The sequence below is a fragment of the Thermothelomyces thermophilus genome, chromosome 3 (assembly GCF_000226095.1).
Source record: "Thermothelomyces thermophilus ATCC 42464 chromosome 3, complete sequence".
Lineage (NCBI taxonomy): Eukaryota > Fungi > Ascomycota > Sordariomycetes > Sordariales > Chaetomiaceae > Thermothelomyces > Thermothelomyces thermophilus.
Genome location: NC_016474.1, coordinates 1760556 through 1774732, shown reverse-complemented (window position 1 = coordinate 1774732; position 14177 = coordinate 1760556). Strand labels below are relative to the sequence as shown.

At 57.8% G+C, this 14177-nt stretch overlaps 4 protein-coding genes across 4 annotated transcripts; 3 read left to right on the top strand and 1 right to left on the bottom strand.

Annotated features, from left to right (window-relative positions):
* Positions 1-668: 668 nt before the first annotated feature.
* Positions 669-3148, top strand: MYCTH_2304075 (uncharacterized protein). Its single transcript, XM_003662854.1, has 4 exons — positions 669-1912; positions 2018-2271; positions 2409-2783; positions 2901-3148. The coding sequence occupies exons 1-4, from the start codon at positions 893-895 to the stop codon at positions 2926-2928; spliced, it is 1677 nt and encodes a 558-aa protein (XP_003662902.1). The 5' UTR covers positions 669-892; the 3' UTR covers positions 2929-3148.
* A 1619-nt stretch (positions 3149-4767) lies between these two features.
* On the top strand, positions 4768-7260 carry MYCTH_2304073 (uncharacterized protein). Its single transcript, XM_003662853.1, has 6 exons — positions 4768-4949; positions 5093-5176; positions 5267-5328; positions 5463-5644; positions 5835-6451; positions 6757-7260. Exons 1-6 carry the CDS (start codon positions 4842-4844, stop codon positions 7246-7248), a joined length of 1545 nt encoding a protein of 514 aa, XP_003662901.1. The 5' UTR covers positions 4768-4841; the 3' UTR covers positions 7249-7260.
* A 241-nt stretch (positions 7261-7501) lies between these two features.
* MYCTH_2304071 (uncharacterized protein) lies at positions 7502-9635 on the bottom strand. Its single transcript, XM_003662852.1, has one exon. The coding sequence runs from the start codon at positions 9458-9460 to the stop codon at positions 7670-7672; it is 1791 nt and encodes a 596-aa protein (XP_003662900.1). The 5' UTR covers positions 9461-9635; the 3' UTR covers positions 7502-7669.
* A 975-nt stretch (positions 9636-10610) lies between these two features.
* Positions 10611-13764, top strand: MYCTH_115858 (amino acid transporter; the record flags this gene model as incomplete). The annotated part of the gene is made up of 8 exons (XM_003662851.1): positions 10611-10801; positions 10879-11667; positions 11725-12137; positions 12207-12342; positions 12394-12418; positions 12487-12552; positions 12672-13084; positions 13277-13764. 8 exons carry the CDS (start codon positions 10611-10613, stop codon positions 13446-13448), a joined length of 2205 nt encoding a protein of 734 aa, XP_003662899.1. The 3' UTR covers positions 13449-13764.
* Between the last annotated feature and the right edge of the window lie 413 nt (positions 13765-14177).

Genomic DNA, 14177 nt, shown 5'->3' with positions numbered 1-14177 from the left:
GAGCTTTTTAGGTTCTCGGGCTGCTTCAATCGACGGAGCGACGCAGCACTCACGCAAACCTTAACAATCCGCCTGCAGGCGTCTTACACACCAGTCCTCTTCATACTATAACTAATTGTCTCTTCCAGCTCGTCGGGCCCTGGCTTCTTTCAGTACCACAAAACGTCGAACCTAAAAAAAAAAAAAGAAAAAGGTCAGAAGCTGTCGCTCTGTAACTGACAGCAACGCACTTCCACCTCGGATTGAATCCTCAAATCTCTCGATTAGCGAATCGAGCCATCGCGGCAGTGAAATCGCAAAAAGTGCAGCACCCTGGACCTTGGAAAGGAAAGAGCGCGAAAAAAAAAGAAAAAAAAGAAAAAAGACTCTTTAGGGCAGCCGTCGTTCTTCTCTTTTACAGCTTCCTGCGGGTTCTCTTGGCCAAACGAAGTCGATTGGTCCATTCTCTCTCCCTCTCCTCTTTGTGCGGCTGCGTGTAAGCATTTCACCTACCGGCCGCTCCCGGAGTTGCGGACTGCAACCACGCCTGCCAACAGCCGACATAATCCATCCCTACCTATCACCTCCCTCCTCGCCGCCCCGCCTCTGCGGCACCATACCCGGCGGCAGCCTTATACAACGAACTGCTCGAGAGGCCGGTGATAGTGCCAACCCCGTAGCCTTGCGCCGCTCCCCGCTGCGTTAATCCTCTCGCGGCCGACGGTACAAACCTTAGCACGCCCTCCTTCTGACTACCACCATCGGCTGGCTCATTGGCGCACCCCCCCTCGGGTGCCGTGCAGCTCATCGTGGCAGCGGCTTCCTCTGTCCTTCTGTCTCTCGGACGCACGCCTGTCCAATCTTGACAGGCCCCACGCATTTCCGTCCGCCGTCTCGGTTGTGAAGCGCGTTGATGCACGCCCTCGGCTTCCTTAGGAGGAAACGGACTAGGGACGGAGCCCAGGGCCATTCGTCGTCCAGCAACCCAACGAGCCCCGTAACGCCGACAGCAAACGGCTTCGACCAACACCCCGTCCCCCGCGGATCACGTTCCAGCGCCGGCTCGCAGTCTACACGCCACTCCTCGGCAACTGCCACTCAACAACAGAATCGGCCGGCTGAAGCGGCGGCTGGGCAGCAGGAGCAGGAGCAGGAGCAGGCCCAGGAGCAGAAGCAGGAGCAGGAGCAGGAGCAGGCCCAGGAGCAGCCAATGAACACCCTCTCACCGCAGCAACCGCCGTACGCGGTGGCACAACAACACACTCCCTCTCCCGGTACCGATCCGCAGAATGTACCGCGCATTGCGAATCTGATCAACCCCCCGCACAATGAGGGGCAAGCCGACTATCAGCAACTCCAGGGAGCCCCAAGTGCTCAATACACTTCAAGCAATGGCGGTGTGATGTCAAGTCATCCTCATCAGCAGCAACAATACCACCATCACCTTCACCACTTCAACCACCATCACCACCAGGAACAGCAGCCGCAGCAGCAACAAACACACGAGGAACAAAAGCAGCAGCAGCAACAACAACAGCAACAGCAACAGCAACAAGAGCAGCAGCAGCAGCAGCAGCAACGACCAACACAGCAGGTGGTAACAACACAGGGCGAGGGCCGGGTGACCAAGGGGAAGTACTCACTCGAGGATTTTAATATCCTGAGGACGCTGGGGACGGGCAGCTTCGGCCGAGTCCACCTGGTTCAGTCGCGGCATAACCACCGGTTCTATGCAATCAAGGTTCTCAAGAAGGCGCAGGTGGTTAAGATGAAACAGGTGGAGCACACCAATGACGAGCGGAGGATGCTGGGAGAGGTGAAGCACCCGTTTCTGGTCACGCTGTGGGGCACCTTCCAGGACGCGAGGAACCTGTACATGGTGATGGACTTTGTCGAGGGCGGCGAACTCTTCTCTCTGTTAAGGAGGTCAGGGGTAAGTAGCAAAAGAACGGCGAGGGTGCGCTTTGAGAGGGGGCGGGTTTGTGGTGCATTTGGTGTCTTGGTGAAAGCAAAAGCGGGAGGCTAACGGACGCGACAGCGCTTCCCTAACCCGGTGGCCAAGTTCTACGCCGCCGAAGTAACGCTGGCTCTCGAGTACCTACACTCGCGCAACATTATTTATCGCGACCTGAAGCCGGAGAACCTTCTGCTCGACCGGCACGGCCACCTCAAGATTACGGATTTTGGATTCGCCAAGCGCGTACCAGACAAGACGTGGACGCTCTGCGGCACGCCAGATTATCTCGCGCCCGAGGTGGTCTCCAACAAGGGCTACAATAAATCAGTAGACTGGTCAGTCACCCACCCCCCCACCCCCCCTCCTTACTTGTCTCCCAGCGCGGTGGAGGAAGTCTGAGACATATGACATTATCGAGAGCTTAGACTAACTCGTGCTCGCACACGCGCACACGCGTCTTGCTTTCCTCCAGGTGGTCCCTTGGCATCCTCATCTACGAGATGCTCTGCGGGTACACACCCTTCTGGGACAGCGGTTCGCCGATGAAGATCTACGAGAACATCCTGCGGGGCAAAGTCAAGTACCCGGCGTACATCAACCCGGACGCGCAGGACCTGCTGGAGCGGCTCATCACGGCCGACCTGACCAAGCGGCTGGGCAACCTGTACGGCGGGTCGCAGGACGTCAAGAACCACCCCTGGTTCGCCGAGGTGACGTGGGACCGGCTCGCACGCAAGGATATTGACGCGCCTTACTCGCCCCCGGTGCGGGCCGGCACCGGCGACGCCAGCCAATTCGACCGGTACCCGGAGGAGGTGGAGCAGTACGGCGCGCCGGGGAATGACGAGTAAGTTGCTCCTCTTTTCGTCTCTCTCTTTCCTTCCCCTCTCCCCTCCGTTGTACTAGCCTTTGTGACTTTGGTGTCTCTGGTCGTGGAGAATGAGAAACTGACCAGGCATGCTAGACTCGGTTACCTGTTCCAGGATTTCTAAGGCTCACGGACGGCTGGTTGGTTATGCTAGACGAGCCGACGATGGAGGGCTGAGTTCAACAAGCCCTCCTCCGCCTTGTGCTGAGAACCCCGGCTGGGACCGATCGACAGGGCCAGTCATTGCAGTGGCTTTCCCTGCTTGAATTTGCAATGCTGGAATCACTTGGACAGGGGCAACTGACGGTGGAGTTTCCGGCCCAGTGCGCTACTTTTTCTTTGCTTCTTGTTGCCGAGGAGGAGACTAGCCTGAGAAGGACCAAGCATCATCACCTTGAGCATCTATACAGAGCAAAGAGCTACCAAAGGGAATTCTTTACGGACGCTGTACGGGTTAGTACAGCCGGATAGGGGGAACCGGGTGCGGTGGGTTGGTCTTGGGTAGGCTCTAGGCGTTGACACCGTCCGTCTCTGGGTTCAAAAATGTTTGTCTCGTCCTTATCTTTACCTCTCTTTCGCTGTGCAGGTTCCAGTTCCCGCGTGATGATGATCGACCTGTCGGTCGGGCAACGGGAGGTTAGATGATGGATAGGAGATGAAAAAGTTCCATGTCTGTGTTTTCTCGCTCCGGAATGCTCCCTCTAGAAGGCAAGCCGTTACTCCTTGTACTCCAGTTGCTTCTTCTCCCTCTTCCTTGTGGGTACACCGACCTTTACAGACGACTTCGTGACCAGCCATGAACCCCATCAGACGGATACACTCCGTGGTCTCGGCTTGCCAAGCGGGTGGGCGGGAGCGACCCGTATGTACGTATGTACCTACATGAACAGTTACATGGTACAAAAGCCGGCCACCAAGCTACACTCCATAGATAACTAAGCTTAATTTGGCGCTTTTTTTTTGGAACTCGGATCGGCGGTGCGGGCAGTTGAGCACCTTTTTGCTCCCAACAAAGCTTCTCTCGCTCATCTATGTGCAGTAAGGTTTAACTTACAAGTATACTTTTTTCTTTCTTTTCCGAGCAGCATCATCGATCGCCATAGCTGCATATCAATCGGGCTGTGGAGAGTGAGCCCAGCCACCGGCAATTGGCCCGGCAGGAGCGATCACACACTGATTAAAAGTGGACTCCACTCAGTTCTAACCCCGCGAGTCCATACACTCACTACTCCGTACGTGCATCTCCCGGTTACCCTCACGGCTCCGTTCGTTGGGCAAGGTTGCTGTGAGGGGGTTGGTGTGAACAACGTGGTGCAATCCGTACCGGATGTTCCCTCGATGGGCAATGGTATCAGGCATCGCACACTGACTCTCTAACGTTCGTCTCGCGGGAAAGTGTTCAGGGGCGTGTTTTCCTTGGAGAAGAGGAGGAAATCGATTCACAGTGTCCGAACATGTAGGCGGGCAAAACGCACCTTAGTTCCTACATGGGTGTGTGTGCAACCCGACAAGGGTGGGAAGCATGCATGGAGAGGCCGCCGCCGTGGTGGCTGGCCGGGGGGCAGAGAATGGTCCAGTCCACACATAGATGGGGGCTCGCTTGGGTGATTATTTTTCTGCTTTGAAAGTCAATGAACGAGGCCTGCGGGAAGAGAGGGCTCAACAACAAGTTGAAACCACCCCCCCTTTTTTCGCGAATACGGTCGTTTTGTTTACCTGGAGAGAGAGAGAAAACGAATCAGAAGAGGAGGTATGTACAGCACATACATAACGCTAGGATATCCGCAATAATCACCCTCTAATGTGAGAGCAGCTTCCAATCTCGGCACCATCGACCGCCCTGTGAACTTGGACTTTTTTAGATACACTCGAATCTCAAGAGTGTGATTCCGGCGACTCGAGATTCCGCCTCGAGAGGCTTGGAAGGGTTTTTATTTTGTTTTATTTTATTTTATTTTTTTTTTTTTTGGCTTGGTGGATTGTAACACAAGCTCGCTCGCCTGCTGCAGAGGTTAAGGACTCGGCTTCGGTGCCCCTATGACGGACGACGCGGGAGCCATGGACGACTACATGTTCCGGTCCTATGTGACCCAGTTCAAGTACGTGCACGAAGAGACAAGTTATCTCGAGATCTTTAACTACACGGTGAGCCTCACCCCAACCGCATCTCTTTTATTTATTTATTATTATTTTTTATTTGGTGATGAAGGTGAAAGGGCCTAGAGATGGACCAAGGAGATAGTCAACTCAACTCAACCCGACCCAACTAACACAACATCGGTTGTTAGGATCCCTCATTCAACACCTGCGAGGAGCACCGGTTCCGCTCCGACGAGCTACAGGATGAGTTTGGCAACTTTCTACACAGAAGAGTGAGCCCCGCCCTCGGCGGTCAAGCCTGTGGTTCCAATCCACATTCCGTCCCATAGCCCAAGAGGAGCCCAGACTGACCGTTCTCTCAGGGGGCGTTCGCACCCCCTAAGCTACGGCCTGGCGTTGAGTTGGTGAGCGGGATCCGGTTGATGTAAGTCGCCCCCCCCTACAACCTCGGAATCCCTTCACACTTTTTTTGCTTTCACGTCGAATCGCCTCGGACATGGAATGTGGGCTAACTCGAATCAACACACAACCCCCCTCCCTCCTTCCCCTTTTCCCTAGTCTCCAGCAAAATGCGCAGCACCCAGAGACCTTCACGCCCTGTTATCTATCTCTTACCCACCAGGCATATGAGGACATGATCCGGGCCTGGCACCTCCCCTTCCGCGCCATTGAGGGCAGCAGCGTCGTGGGGCCCTTCTTTTGGTCGGCCTTTGATCAGGACGACGATGACCCGCATCTGCGTATGTTTCTTCTTTTCTTTTTCCTTTTTTTTTTCTTTTCCCTTTTTTTTTTTTTTTAAAAAAAAAAACGGTGATTCCATCAACGACCCTTCCTTAACATCACGCTCCTCTACGCTCTCTCTTTCGCTAACCAACGCCCCCCTCCCCCCTTTTTTCCCCCAATGTTTGGGTCGTCGGGGCAAACCAACAGAAATCATCTTTCGCAAGTCGGACGTGCGCAAGAAGGGCAAGACGCGCGGGTGGGAGCTGATGCTGTCCCACTCGTTCCGCACGCACATCACGACGGGGTACGCCAAGGGGACGCCGTCGTCGGACATCGTCGAGAGCATCCGGCACCTGCGGGCATGCGCGGGCCAGGTGATGCACCCGCTGCTGCTGCCGGTCATCATCCTGAGCCACGACCTGTCGATGAAGAACGACCAGAAGCAGCGGCAGGCGCGCCAGTGGCTGCGCGACCTCGAGGCCGCCGTCAGCATGCGCCAGGAGGTGCTCGAGGAGGAGAGCAAGTACATGCGCGGGCCCATGATCGACCTCGACCTGATCAACATGGACCTGGTCGAGTGCCACTCCCAGGTCCTCTGGAAGCGGCCCCAGGCCTACCAGGAGATCGTCTCGGCCGTCCGCCAGGCCATGGACCGCTTCTGGTCCCGCGCCGCCGCCGACCCGGCCTACGGCGGCCGCGGCGGCACCGTCGACAAGGTCCACCGCAGCATGCTCTCCCGCCTCGACTTTTACCAGGCCAAGCTCAAGGGCATCGAGAACTACGCCCACATTACCCTCGAGCGGCTGACCATCCAGCGGGCAGCCGTAAGTCTTTCCTTTCCTTTCCTTTCCTTTCTTTCTTTTTTTCTTTTTTTTCTTTTCTTTTTTCTTTTATTTCTTTTTTCCCTTTTTTCTTTTTTTCTTTTTTTTCTTTTTTTCTTTTTTTCTTTTTTTTTCTTTTTTTCTTTTTTTTCTTTTTTTCTTTTTTTCTTTTTTTCTTTTTTTTCTTTTTTTCTTTTTTTCTTTTTTTCTTTTTTTTCTTTTTTTCTTTTTTTTCTTTTTTTCTTTTTTTTCTTTTTTCCCCTCTTCTTGCCACACTGACAAATATCCGTTTCCACTTCAACCCCCAGCTCTACAACATCATCGCCCAAAAGGAGTCCAAGCTGGGCCTCCAGATGGCCGGGGAGCAGCGGCGGCTCGCGCACGCGGCCAAGCGCGACAGCACCGAGATGAAGGTCCTCTCCCTGCTGGGCGCCATCTTCCTGCCGGCCACGTACCTGGCCTCCATCTTCGGCATGGCCTTTTTCAACTTTGTCCCCGACGGCGGCGGCGGCAACAACAACAACAACAACAATGGGGGCCCGGCGGAGGGCTCGGGTGACGGCGGAAGCAAGTGGAACTCCGTGTCGCCGCTGCTGTGGATCTACTTCGCCATCACGGTGCCGCTGACCGTCGTCGTCGTCGTCTGCTGGTGCCTGTGGGACCGCCGGCGCGAGCGCCGGTTCGAGGCCGAGGACGCCGACATCGAGGCCGGCATCGAGAAGATGGAGGCCCAGATCATGGCCACCATGCGGAAGCGCACCATGAGCAAGATGCGCACGTGGGAGGTCGGCAAGCATTAACTTTACGGTTTTCCTTTTATTTTTCATTTTCCTATTCTCCTCCCCGATGGAGGAGACTTCCTCCGCTTTGATGTCATACCCCATGATTCAACAACCATGACGACACGGATTACGAGTAACGACTGAACGACGAGCGATAGAGAGCGTGGTCTTGAGTTCTGCAACATTAGGCAAAACAGGCTCCTGGGCCTACTTCGGGGTTGCCTCCCAACACCCCTTTTTCTACTTTCCATGTACAGTATATACAGAACATAATATACACACGCAATGTGCGCTGGTATCTTTATTTTATCTTCGCCTTGGTCCCCTTAACTGTATGTATATGTAGATATATATAGTACATCATCATCATCGTACAACTGGGAGGGATATACACTCGCCTAGCCCCCCCCCCCTTTTCCCCATTTCCCATCTTAGAAGCTCAGATTAGCGCTTGGCCCCTGAACATGCTCTCCTTCACCTCGGCGACCACGTCTCTGCGGTCGTTCTTGCCCACCAAGACGATGCCGCGGCCACGCCTGCCCATGCGCCCGGCCCTGCCGAGGCGGTGGATGAAGTCGATGGTGGTGTGGGGCACGTCGTAGAGGACGACGTGGCGGACGGCCAGGGTGTCGATGCCGCGCGAGGCCAGGTCGGTGGCGACGATGACCTTGGTGTTGGGGAGGTGGCGGCGCGGGGCGGCGGGGCCGGCCCTGGCCAGGACGGCCTGCTTGGCCGCCTCGATCTCGTCCCTGGTGGCGCGCATGGGCTCCCTGGTGGTGAAGCTGGCGAGCATCTCGCTCTGGCGGTGCTCGGGGGTGTCGCGGTGCAGGGCGACCGCGTCGATGCCCTTGGACACGAGGTAGTCGGCGACCTGCTGGGTGGTCTCGCGCTCGTTGACAAAGACCATGATGCGCTTGATGTCGACGACCTCGTCGGCGTCCCCCTGCAGCGACGAGTCCTTGCCGATGGTCCAGATGGCGTCGGCGCAGGCCAGGAGCTTGTTGTTGCGGTAGGGGTCCTTGGACACGTCGATGACGCCCAGCTGCACGCGCCGCGGGATGGCGTGCAGGTTGGGGGTCGCGATGCGCTTGATGTCGGGGAAGTGGTCGGCCAGGTAGTTGTCGAGGCGGAGCGGGATGGTGGCGGAGCAGAGGACGAGCTGCTTGAGCGACGGCATGGCGCGCTCGACGATCTTGGTCGTCTCGGGCGAGAAGGACCGGTCCAGCAGGGAGTCGGCCTCGTCGATGACGAGGTGGTGGACGCGCGAGAGGATGTTGGGGTCGCTCTCGGCCATGGCGGCGAGGAGGTGAGGGGTGGCGACGACCATGTCGATGCCGCCGTGGCTGTACATGTTGCGCTGGATCTTGACCGGGCTGTAGCTGGCCGAGACGGGCCGGACCTTGAACTTGGCCACGTGGGAGATCTTCTTGGCGGTGGCCAGCACCTGGTCGACGAGCTCCGCCGTCGGGACCAGCACGACGGCGCGGGGGCGGGCGTGGTTCGGGTGCGGCTCGAACTTGTCGATCCACTCCGACACGGGGGCGCCGCCGCGGCGCTCCCTCTCGGCCTCGAGCCGTTCGTTGTACGCCTTGACCGCGTCGTCGTCGGCCTCGGCTATCTTGAGGGCCTGGATGATGGGCAGCAGGTACGCCAGCGTCTTGCCGGACCCGGTCTCGGCGGCCAGCAGGAACTCTTCCCTCTTGGGCTCGGCCCTCTTGGGGCGCCGGCCCGCGTCCGCGTTCTGCCCGACCGGCTTCCCGAGCAGGGCGGGGATGGCGAGCCTCTGGACCGGGGTCGGCTTGACATCCACCATGCCCTTGAGCACCTCGTTGTAGACGGCCTCCTTGAGGGACGGCAGCAGGTCGAACTGCTCGAAGGACTCGACGTCCGAGATGCGGGCCTTGACGGCGGTGCGCTGGCGGTACGAGATGGTGGCGAGGGCACGCTGCATCTTGAGCGCCTTGAAATGGCTCTCGTCCTTGTCGCGCGTCTGGCCCGGCTCGTCTCGCGTGTCGGCCTTCCTATCGCGGCGGTTCGATGCAGGCCCTCGTCGGCGGGCCGGGTCGATGTTGGCGACGGTGCGGTTGGCGCCTCCCCAGGGGCCCTCGGGCCGGTCTCGGTCGCGGGACCTCTTCGAGGCATCATCAGCTCGCGACCCGCGGGCGACTCGGTCGGACAGGACCATGCGCGAGGGACGGTCTCCGCGCGTCGCAAAGGTGCGCTGCCCCATCATCCATGGCTGCCCGGGCTCCAGGAGCGCCGTCGTGCGTTGCGTTGCCGAGCGGCATATCAGGCACACCGACTCACGCGCTCTCCTCCACATGGTCGCGGGTGCCCCAACTCCTGCTCTGTGTGGGGGATTTTTGAGGTTTTGAGGGTTTTGGGCGGAAAGAGCGTGTTGGAAAAATGGCCAGGCTGCCGCGCAGCTCTTTGCTCTGGCCCGGGACCCATCAATTGTCGGTTCTGCCGCCTTCCACCGCTCTGAGGTCAGCTACACTGCACAGTAGAGGGAAGTTACTCCGTACGGTACCTGGCATATGATAGCAGAGCGATGATTGGCCAATCCGAGCTGCCAAAAGCACAACCAGATCAAGGAAGCGCTGCGTCGATGAGAAACTTCTGGCAACGCTTTCGTCAAACTCTGCACACCACAAGACCCTTCGACAAAAAGTCACAAGAGATGGCTGACTCCGGCAGCTTGCAGCACTGGAAGCAATTGAAGCAGAGCGCTCCACTGCTTGGCATCACGCCGGGGAATTTAGTCTCGTGGAGAATGGATAACGGAACGTACATACCTAAGCTATGCCTACTATCCTTGGCAGAGTCTCGACCCTACGGACTATGTATGTACTGTACATACATCCATTTAGTATGTACGAGTATGAAAGCAACTGCACCATGACGGCGGTGTCATCGGCTCGTCCCGACCGTCGATCTTGACTTGGTACGCACAACAGCGATCGTGGGGGTCTCGATAAAGGAGGAGACAATTGGAATTTTCTAGCTTTCTCTCCCTTTTTCTTCCTTGGTTTTATCTTGAACTACTCCGTACCCGGCCCTAGTCATACATTCCTTGCAAGGTGCTTGATAACTAACTAAATAATACCAACTAGTCGTTCGAGCATATCCGTGCCGGTCGCCCCCCTCACTCCACCAACTCCACCCATTCCACCCATCGCCGTCTTATCGCGAGGGGTCCTTGTACACTATCGCGAAGCGCGTCAGTGCGGTCCAGGCGGAGCCCCGCGCACGACTGCGCCATATCACAGTTTAGCTGAGCTGTGTCGTCTCTGCTTCTCTTCTCTCGCCTTGATCGATCCGAGAGAGTTGTGCCCTGCGCCTCGTGTCGCATCGCCGGGTTTCGTCGGCGTTCAACACCAATGGCCTCGCCAAACTCGCGGAATAACCCCCCGAGCTGGGACCGGTATGAACGCGGGGGAGCCTCCCGCACCGGCAGCGTCTCCTCGTTCGGCAACAAGAGCTTCCAATCCGAGAATGAGGCGCTCCTGGGCCGCAGCGTCGAGTCTGCCCACGACGATGGCGACTGGACGCAACAGCTCAGACGGAGGCGGTAAGCAAACAATTACTCTTGAGATCCCACCCCTCTCTAGAGGTCCACGAACAAGCCCGCTGACGGCGACCGCTCAGTCCCTCCATCACCAACCGCCTCGCCGCCCTGACCGACATCGGCGGCGTCAACAGCATCCGCTCCTTCACCCGCAGCTGGACCCGCGCCGCCAGCTTCCCCGAAGTCATCCCCCAGAGGCCCTCCTTCATCTTCGCCCCGGACCAGGTCCCAATAGCGGCCACTCCTGACTCGGGCGTTGTTTCCCCCTACGAGCCGGAGCAGCAGCACCGGCGCCGCGAACACGACGTCGAGGCCGGTCCGTCGCCCTCCCTAATCCGCCAGCAGCTCGAGGCCGCCCTCCAGGCGGGCCGTGTTGACCATGGCCATCGCCCACAGCAGCAACAGCTCTCCTCCCGGACCGCAAGCCCCGAGCCCGCTGGCAGCACCAGCCCGCTCCTTCACCGCCAGTCAAGCCGCGACTCAAGGGACGGCGAGCTAGCGCCCATCTTCCGTGTGGGTAGCCACGGAACGACCATGTCCGGGGTGGGGTCCATCTTCGCCATCCCGCCGCACCTGGCCACGCCGCCCCTCGTGGGGAGCTACCGATCCGGCGCCAGCGGCATGCTGATGGACTACGGCACCGTCCGTTCGGACGCGAGCAGCCTGAGCCGTGGGTATAAGGCGGCGGAGGACGCGGGGCCCGCCGCCGCCGCCGCCGCGCTCTGGCGGGAGCAGCAGGAGGCCGGCGGGAACGTCCCCGACGGCGAGCTCCCCCCCATCCTCGTCAAGGAGGTCGAGCAGGACGGCAAGATTGTGCTTGCCGTCGAGGGGCAGTCGACCCTGCCTCAGACCGTCTTCAATTCCACAAAGTATGCTTCCTCCTTTTCTCTTTTCCGCCTAAGAATCATTGCTGACGGCCGCGGCAGTGTTCTGATCGGGGTCGGTCTGCTCAGCCTGCCCATGGGCTTCAAGTACGCTGGCTGGATCTGCGGCATGGCCACTCTGCTGCTCTGCGCCCTCGTGACCGCCTGGACCGCCCGGCTTCTGGCCAAGTGCATGGACCTCGACCCGAGCCTCATCACCTTCTCCGACATCGCCTACATCTCGTTTGGCCGCAACGCCCGCATCGTCACCAGCTTCCTCTTCACCTTGGAGCTTATCGCTGCCTCGGTCGCGCTCATCGTCCTCTTTGCCGACTCGCTCGACCTGTTGTTCCCCGGTCTCCTCTCGGTAACGGGCTGGAAGATGATCTGCGGCCTCATCTTGATGCCCCTGAACTTCCTGCCCCTGCGGCTACTGAGTTTTACGAGCTTCATCGGCATCTTTTCCTGTTTTACTAGTGAGTCCTATCAGGTTCCCGTCACAGATGGCTACGGACAGGCGAGATGTTGACACCCCCGAACCCTAGTCGTGCTCATCTTAATCCTCGATGGCTTGATGAAACCCACCTCTCCGGGCTCCCTCATCGAGCCGGCCAAGACCTATCTATTCCCGGCGAACTGGCTGACGCTGCCCCTTTCTTTCGGCCTGCTCATGTCTCCATGGTAAGCCCAATTCCTCCTGTGCCTTGGGGATGAAAGACTAACTTTCAGCAGGGGCGGCCACGGCGTGTTTCCTAATGTGGGTCTCAGCCCTTGACATCTATCCCTTGACGACTCGAAAACTGAGTCTAACTCGCCCATCTCCAGATCTACCGAGACATGCGCCACCCGTACAAATACGCCCGAGCCGTCAAGACCACTTTTACATTCACCGTAGGTTCCCCCCTCTTTCCCCCCTTTTTCCGTTGTTCTTCTTCTCTTTCCTTCCTTGTTTCTTCTGCTTCTCTCTTCACGTAGCTTTTCTGACCGGGAAAATTGCGTTACACGTGTAGTATCTCCTTGACGCCACCACGGCCGTCACCGGCCTGCTCATGTTCGGCGACTCCGTCCGCGACGAGATCACGTCCAACATCCTCCTCGAGTCCAGCTACCCTCGCGCCCTGACCGCGCTCATGTGCCTGTGCATCGGCATAATCCCGCTGACCAAGATCCCGCTCAATGCCCGCCCCATCGTGTCGACGCTCGAGCTCCTGCTGGGCCTGAACCGGCAGACCGTCGCGGCCGAGTACGACTACCCCTACTCCCACGGGCTCGTCGGCCGCGGCATGGGCTTCCGCGGCGTCATGAAGGTCGCCGTCCGCGTCGCCGTGATCCTCATGTTCCTCGGCATCGCGGTGCTATTCCCCGCCTTCGACAGCATCATGGCGTTCATGGGAAGCGCCTTGTGCTTTACAATCTGTGTGACGTACGTTTGCCTCTTTTCTTCTGCTCTAAACCTTTCTTTTTTTTTTTTTTTCGCCCCTTCTCCCTTTCCCGGCCCACTCTTCCCAACTTAGGGGCCTCCCAGGGTTGGGCGATCCTCGCCCGGCGGCTGGCGTAGCTGCCTTCCAGGAGAGCAAAAGGCTGACCCGTCCTACCTTGGTTGCGCATATTACAGGCTGCCTATCGCCTTCTATCTCAAGCTCTTCGGCCACGAGATCCCGATCAGGGAAAAGATGTTCGCCTGGGCCGTGATGGTGATATCGTCCCTCCTGTCTGTCGTCGGCACCGTCTGGGCGTTCCTGCCCAAGAGCCTGATCGGCGCCGAGCCTTCGACGCCCGAGCTGTGATATGGACTCCCGAGTCCTTGGTCATGACAACGCGCAGCGCTTCGGCTCGAGGCGGGGTGAAGCGTGCTGTTGCCGCATCTAGTGAAGAAGGCGTAGGGTCTGGGATTTTGGATGCATACCCCCTCTTGATTCTTGATGACTGACCGGCCGGTTTGGGCTCGGTTCGCTTTTCTGTTGGCCGCGTGTTTGTGTAATGGCCTCGACGACGTAATGATTTGGAAAGTGATGAAGTTGGAGATGTAGACAGACCAAGGGATGGAGGAAGATTTGGTGTCGTGTTTGACCACCTGGTGTTTATGGAGCCACATCTTCCGTTACGAGTTCATGTTTACCCGTTCGGACCTTGACACATGGTCATGGTCATACATACATACATGCATACATCCATACATAGGCAGTACATACAGGTTGCATTCGGTCGGAGGAATAAAGGGGGTTTGGGAAGCCATGTTTGTGGGGAACCCCAAGTCCATTTGGCGCTATGTCACTGAATCGCAGCAGCAGTACCTAATTAAGGACATGTGTGCAACCACCATTTCATGATCTGTGAGTTCGAAGAGGGAAGAGGGAAGCATAGTGGGTTGCAAAAAATACCCGACCCGATCTCCGTTCTCTTAGAAACCGGACCAATGCCCTTTGAACAAATAAACCACTGCCGTGCCCTGCGATAGTTGGCGATTTCATGTTCCCCGGCCTGGTTCATCTGTATCCGAACACCCCATGTCCGGT

What these genes read in the sequence shown, in the direction of transcription:
- MYCTH_2304075 (XM_003662854.1), top strand. Translation starts at nt 893, where the DNA reads ATGCACGCCCTCGGCTTCCTTAGGAGGAAACGGACTAGGGACGGAGCC. An exon ending in CTCTGTTAAGGAGGTCAGGG is followed by an intron (nt 1,913 to 2,017) that starts GTAAGTAGCAAA and finishes CGGACGCGACAG; the next exon opens with CGCTTCCCTAACCCGGTGGC. An exon ending in GGCGCGCCGGGGAATGACGA is followed by an intron (nt 2,784 to 2,900) that starts GTAAGTTGCTCC and finishes CAGGCATGCTAG; the next exon opens with ACTCGGTTACCTGTTCCAGG.
- MYCTH_2304071 (XM_003662852.1), bottom strand. Translation starts at nt 9,460, where the DNA reads ATGGGGCAGCGCACCTTTGCGACGCGCGGAGACCGTCCCTCGCGCATG.
- MYCTH_2304073 (XM_003662853.1), top strand. Translation starts at nt 4,842, where the DNA reads ATGACGGACGACGCGGGAGCCATGGACGACTACATGTTCCGGTCCTAT. An exon ending in GCAACTTTCTACACAGAAGA is followed by an intron (nt 5,177 to 5,266) that starts GTGAGCCCCGCC and finishes CCGTTCTCTCAG; the next exon opens with GGGGCGTTCGCACCCCCTAA. An exon ending in TGACCATCCAGCGGGCAGCC is followed by an intron (nt 6,452 to 6,756) that starts GTAAGTCTTTCC and finishes TTCAACCCCCAG; the next exon opens with CTCTACAACATCATCGCCCA.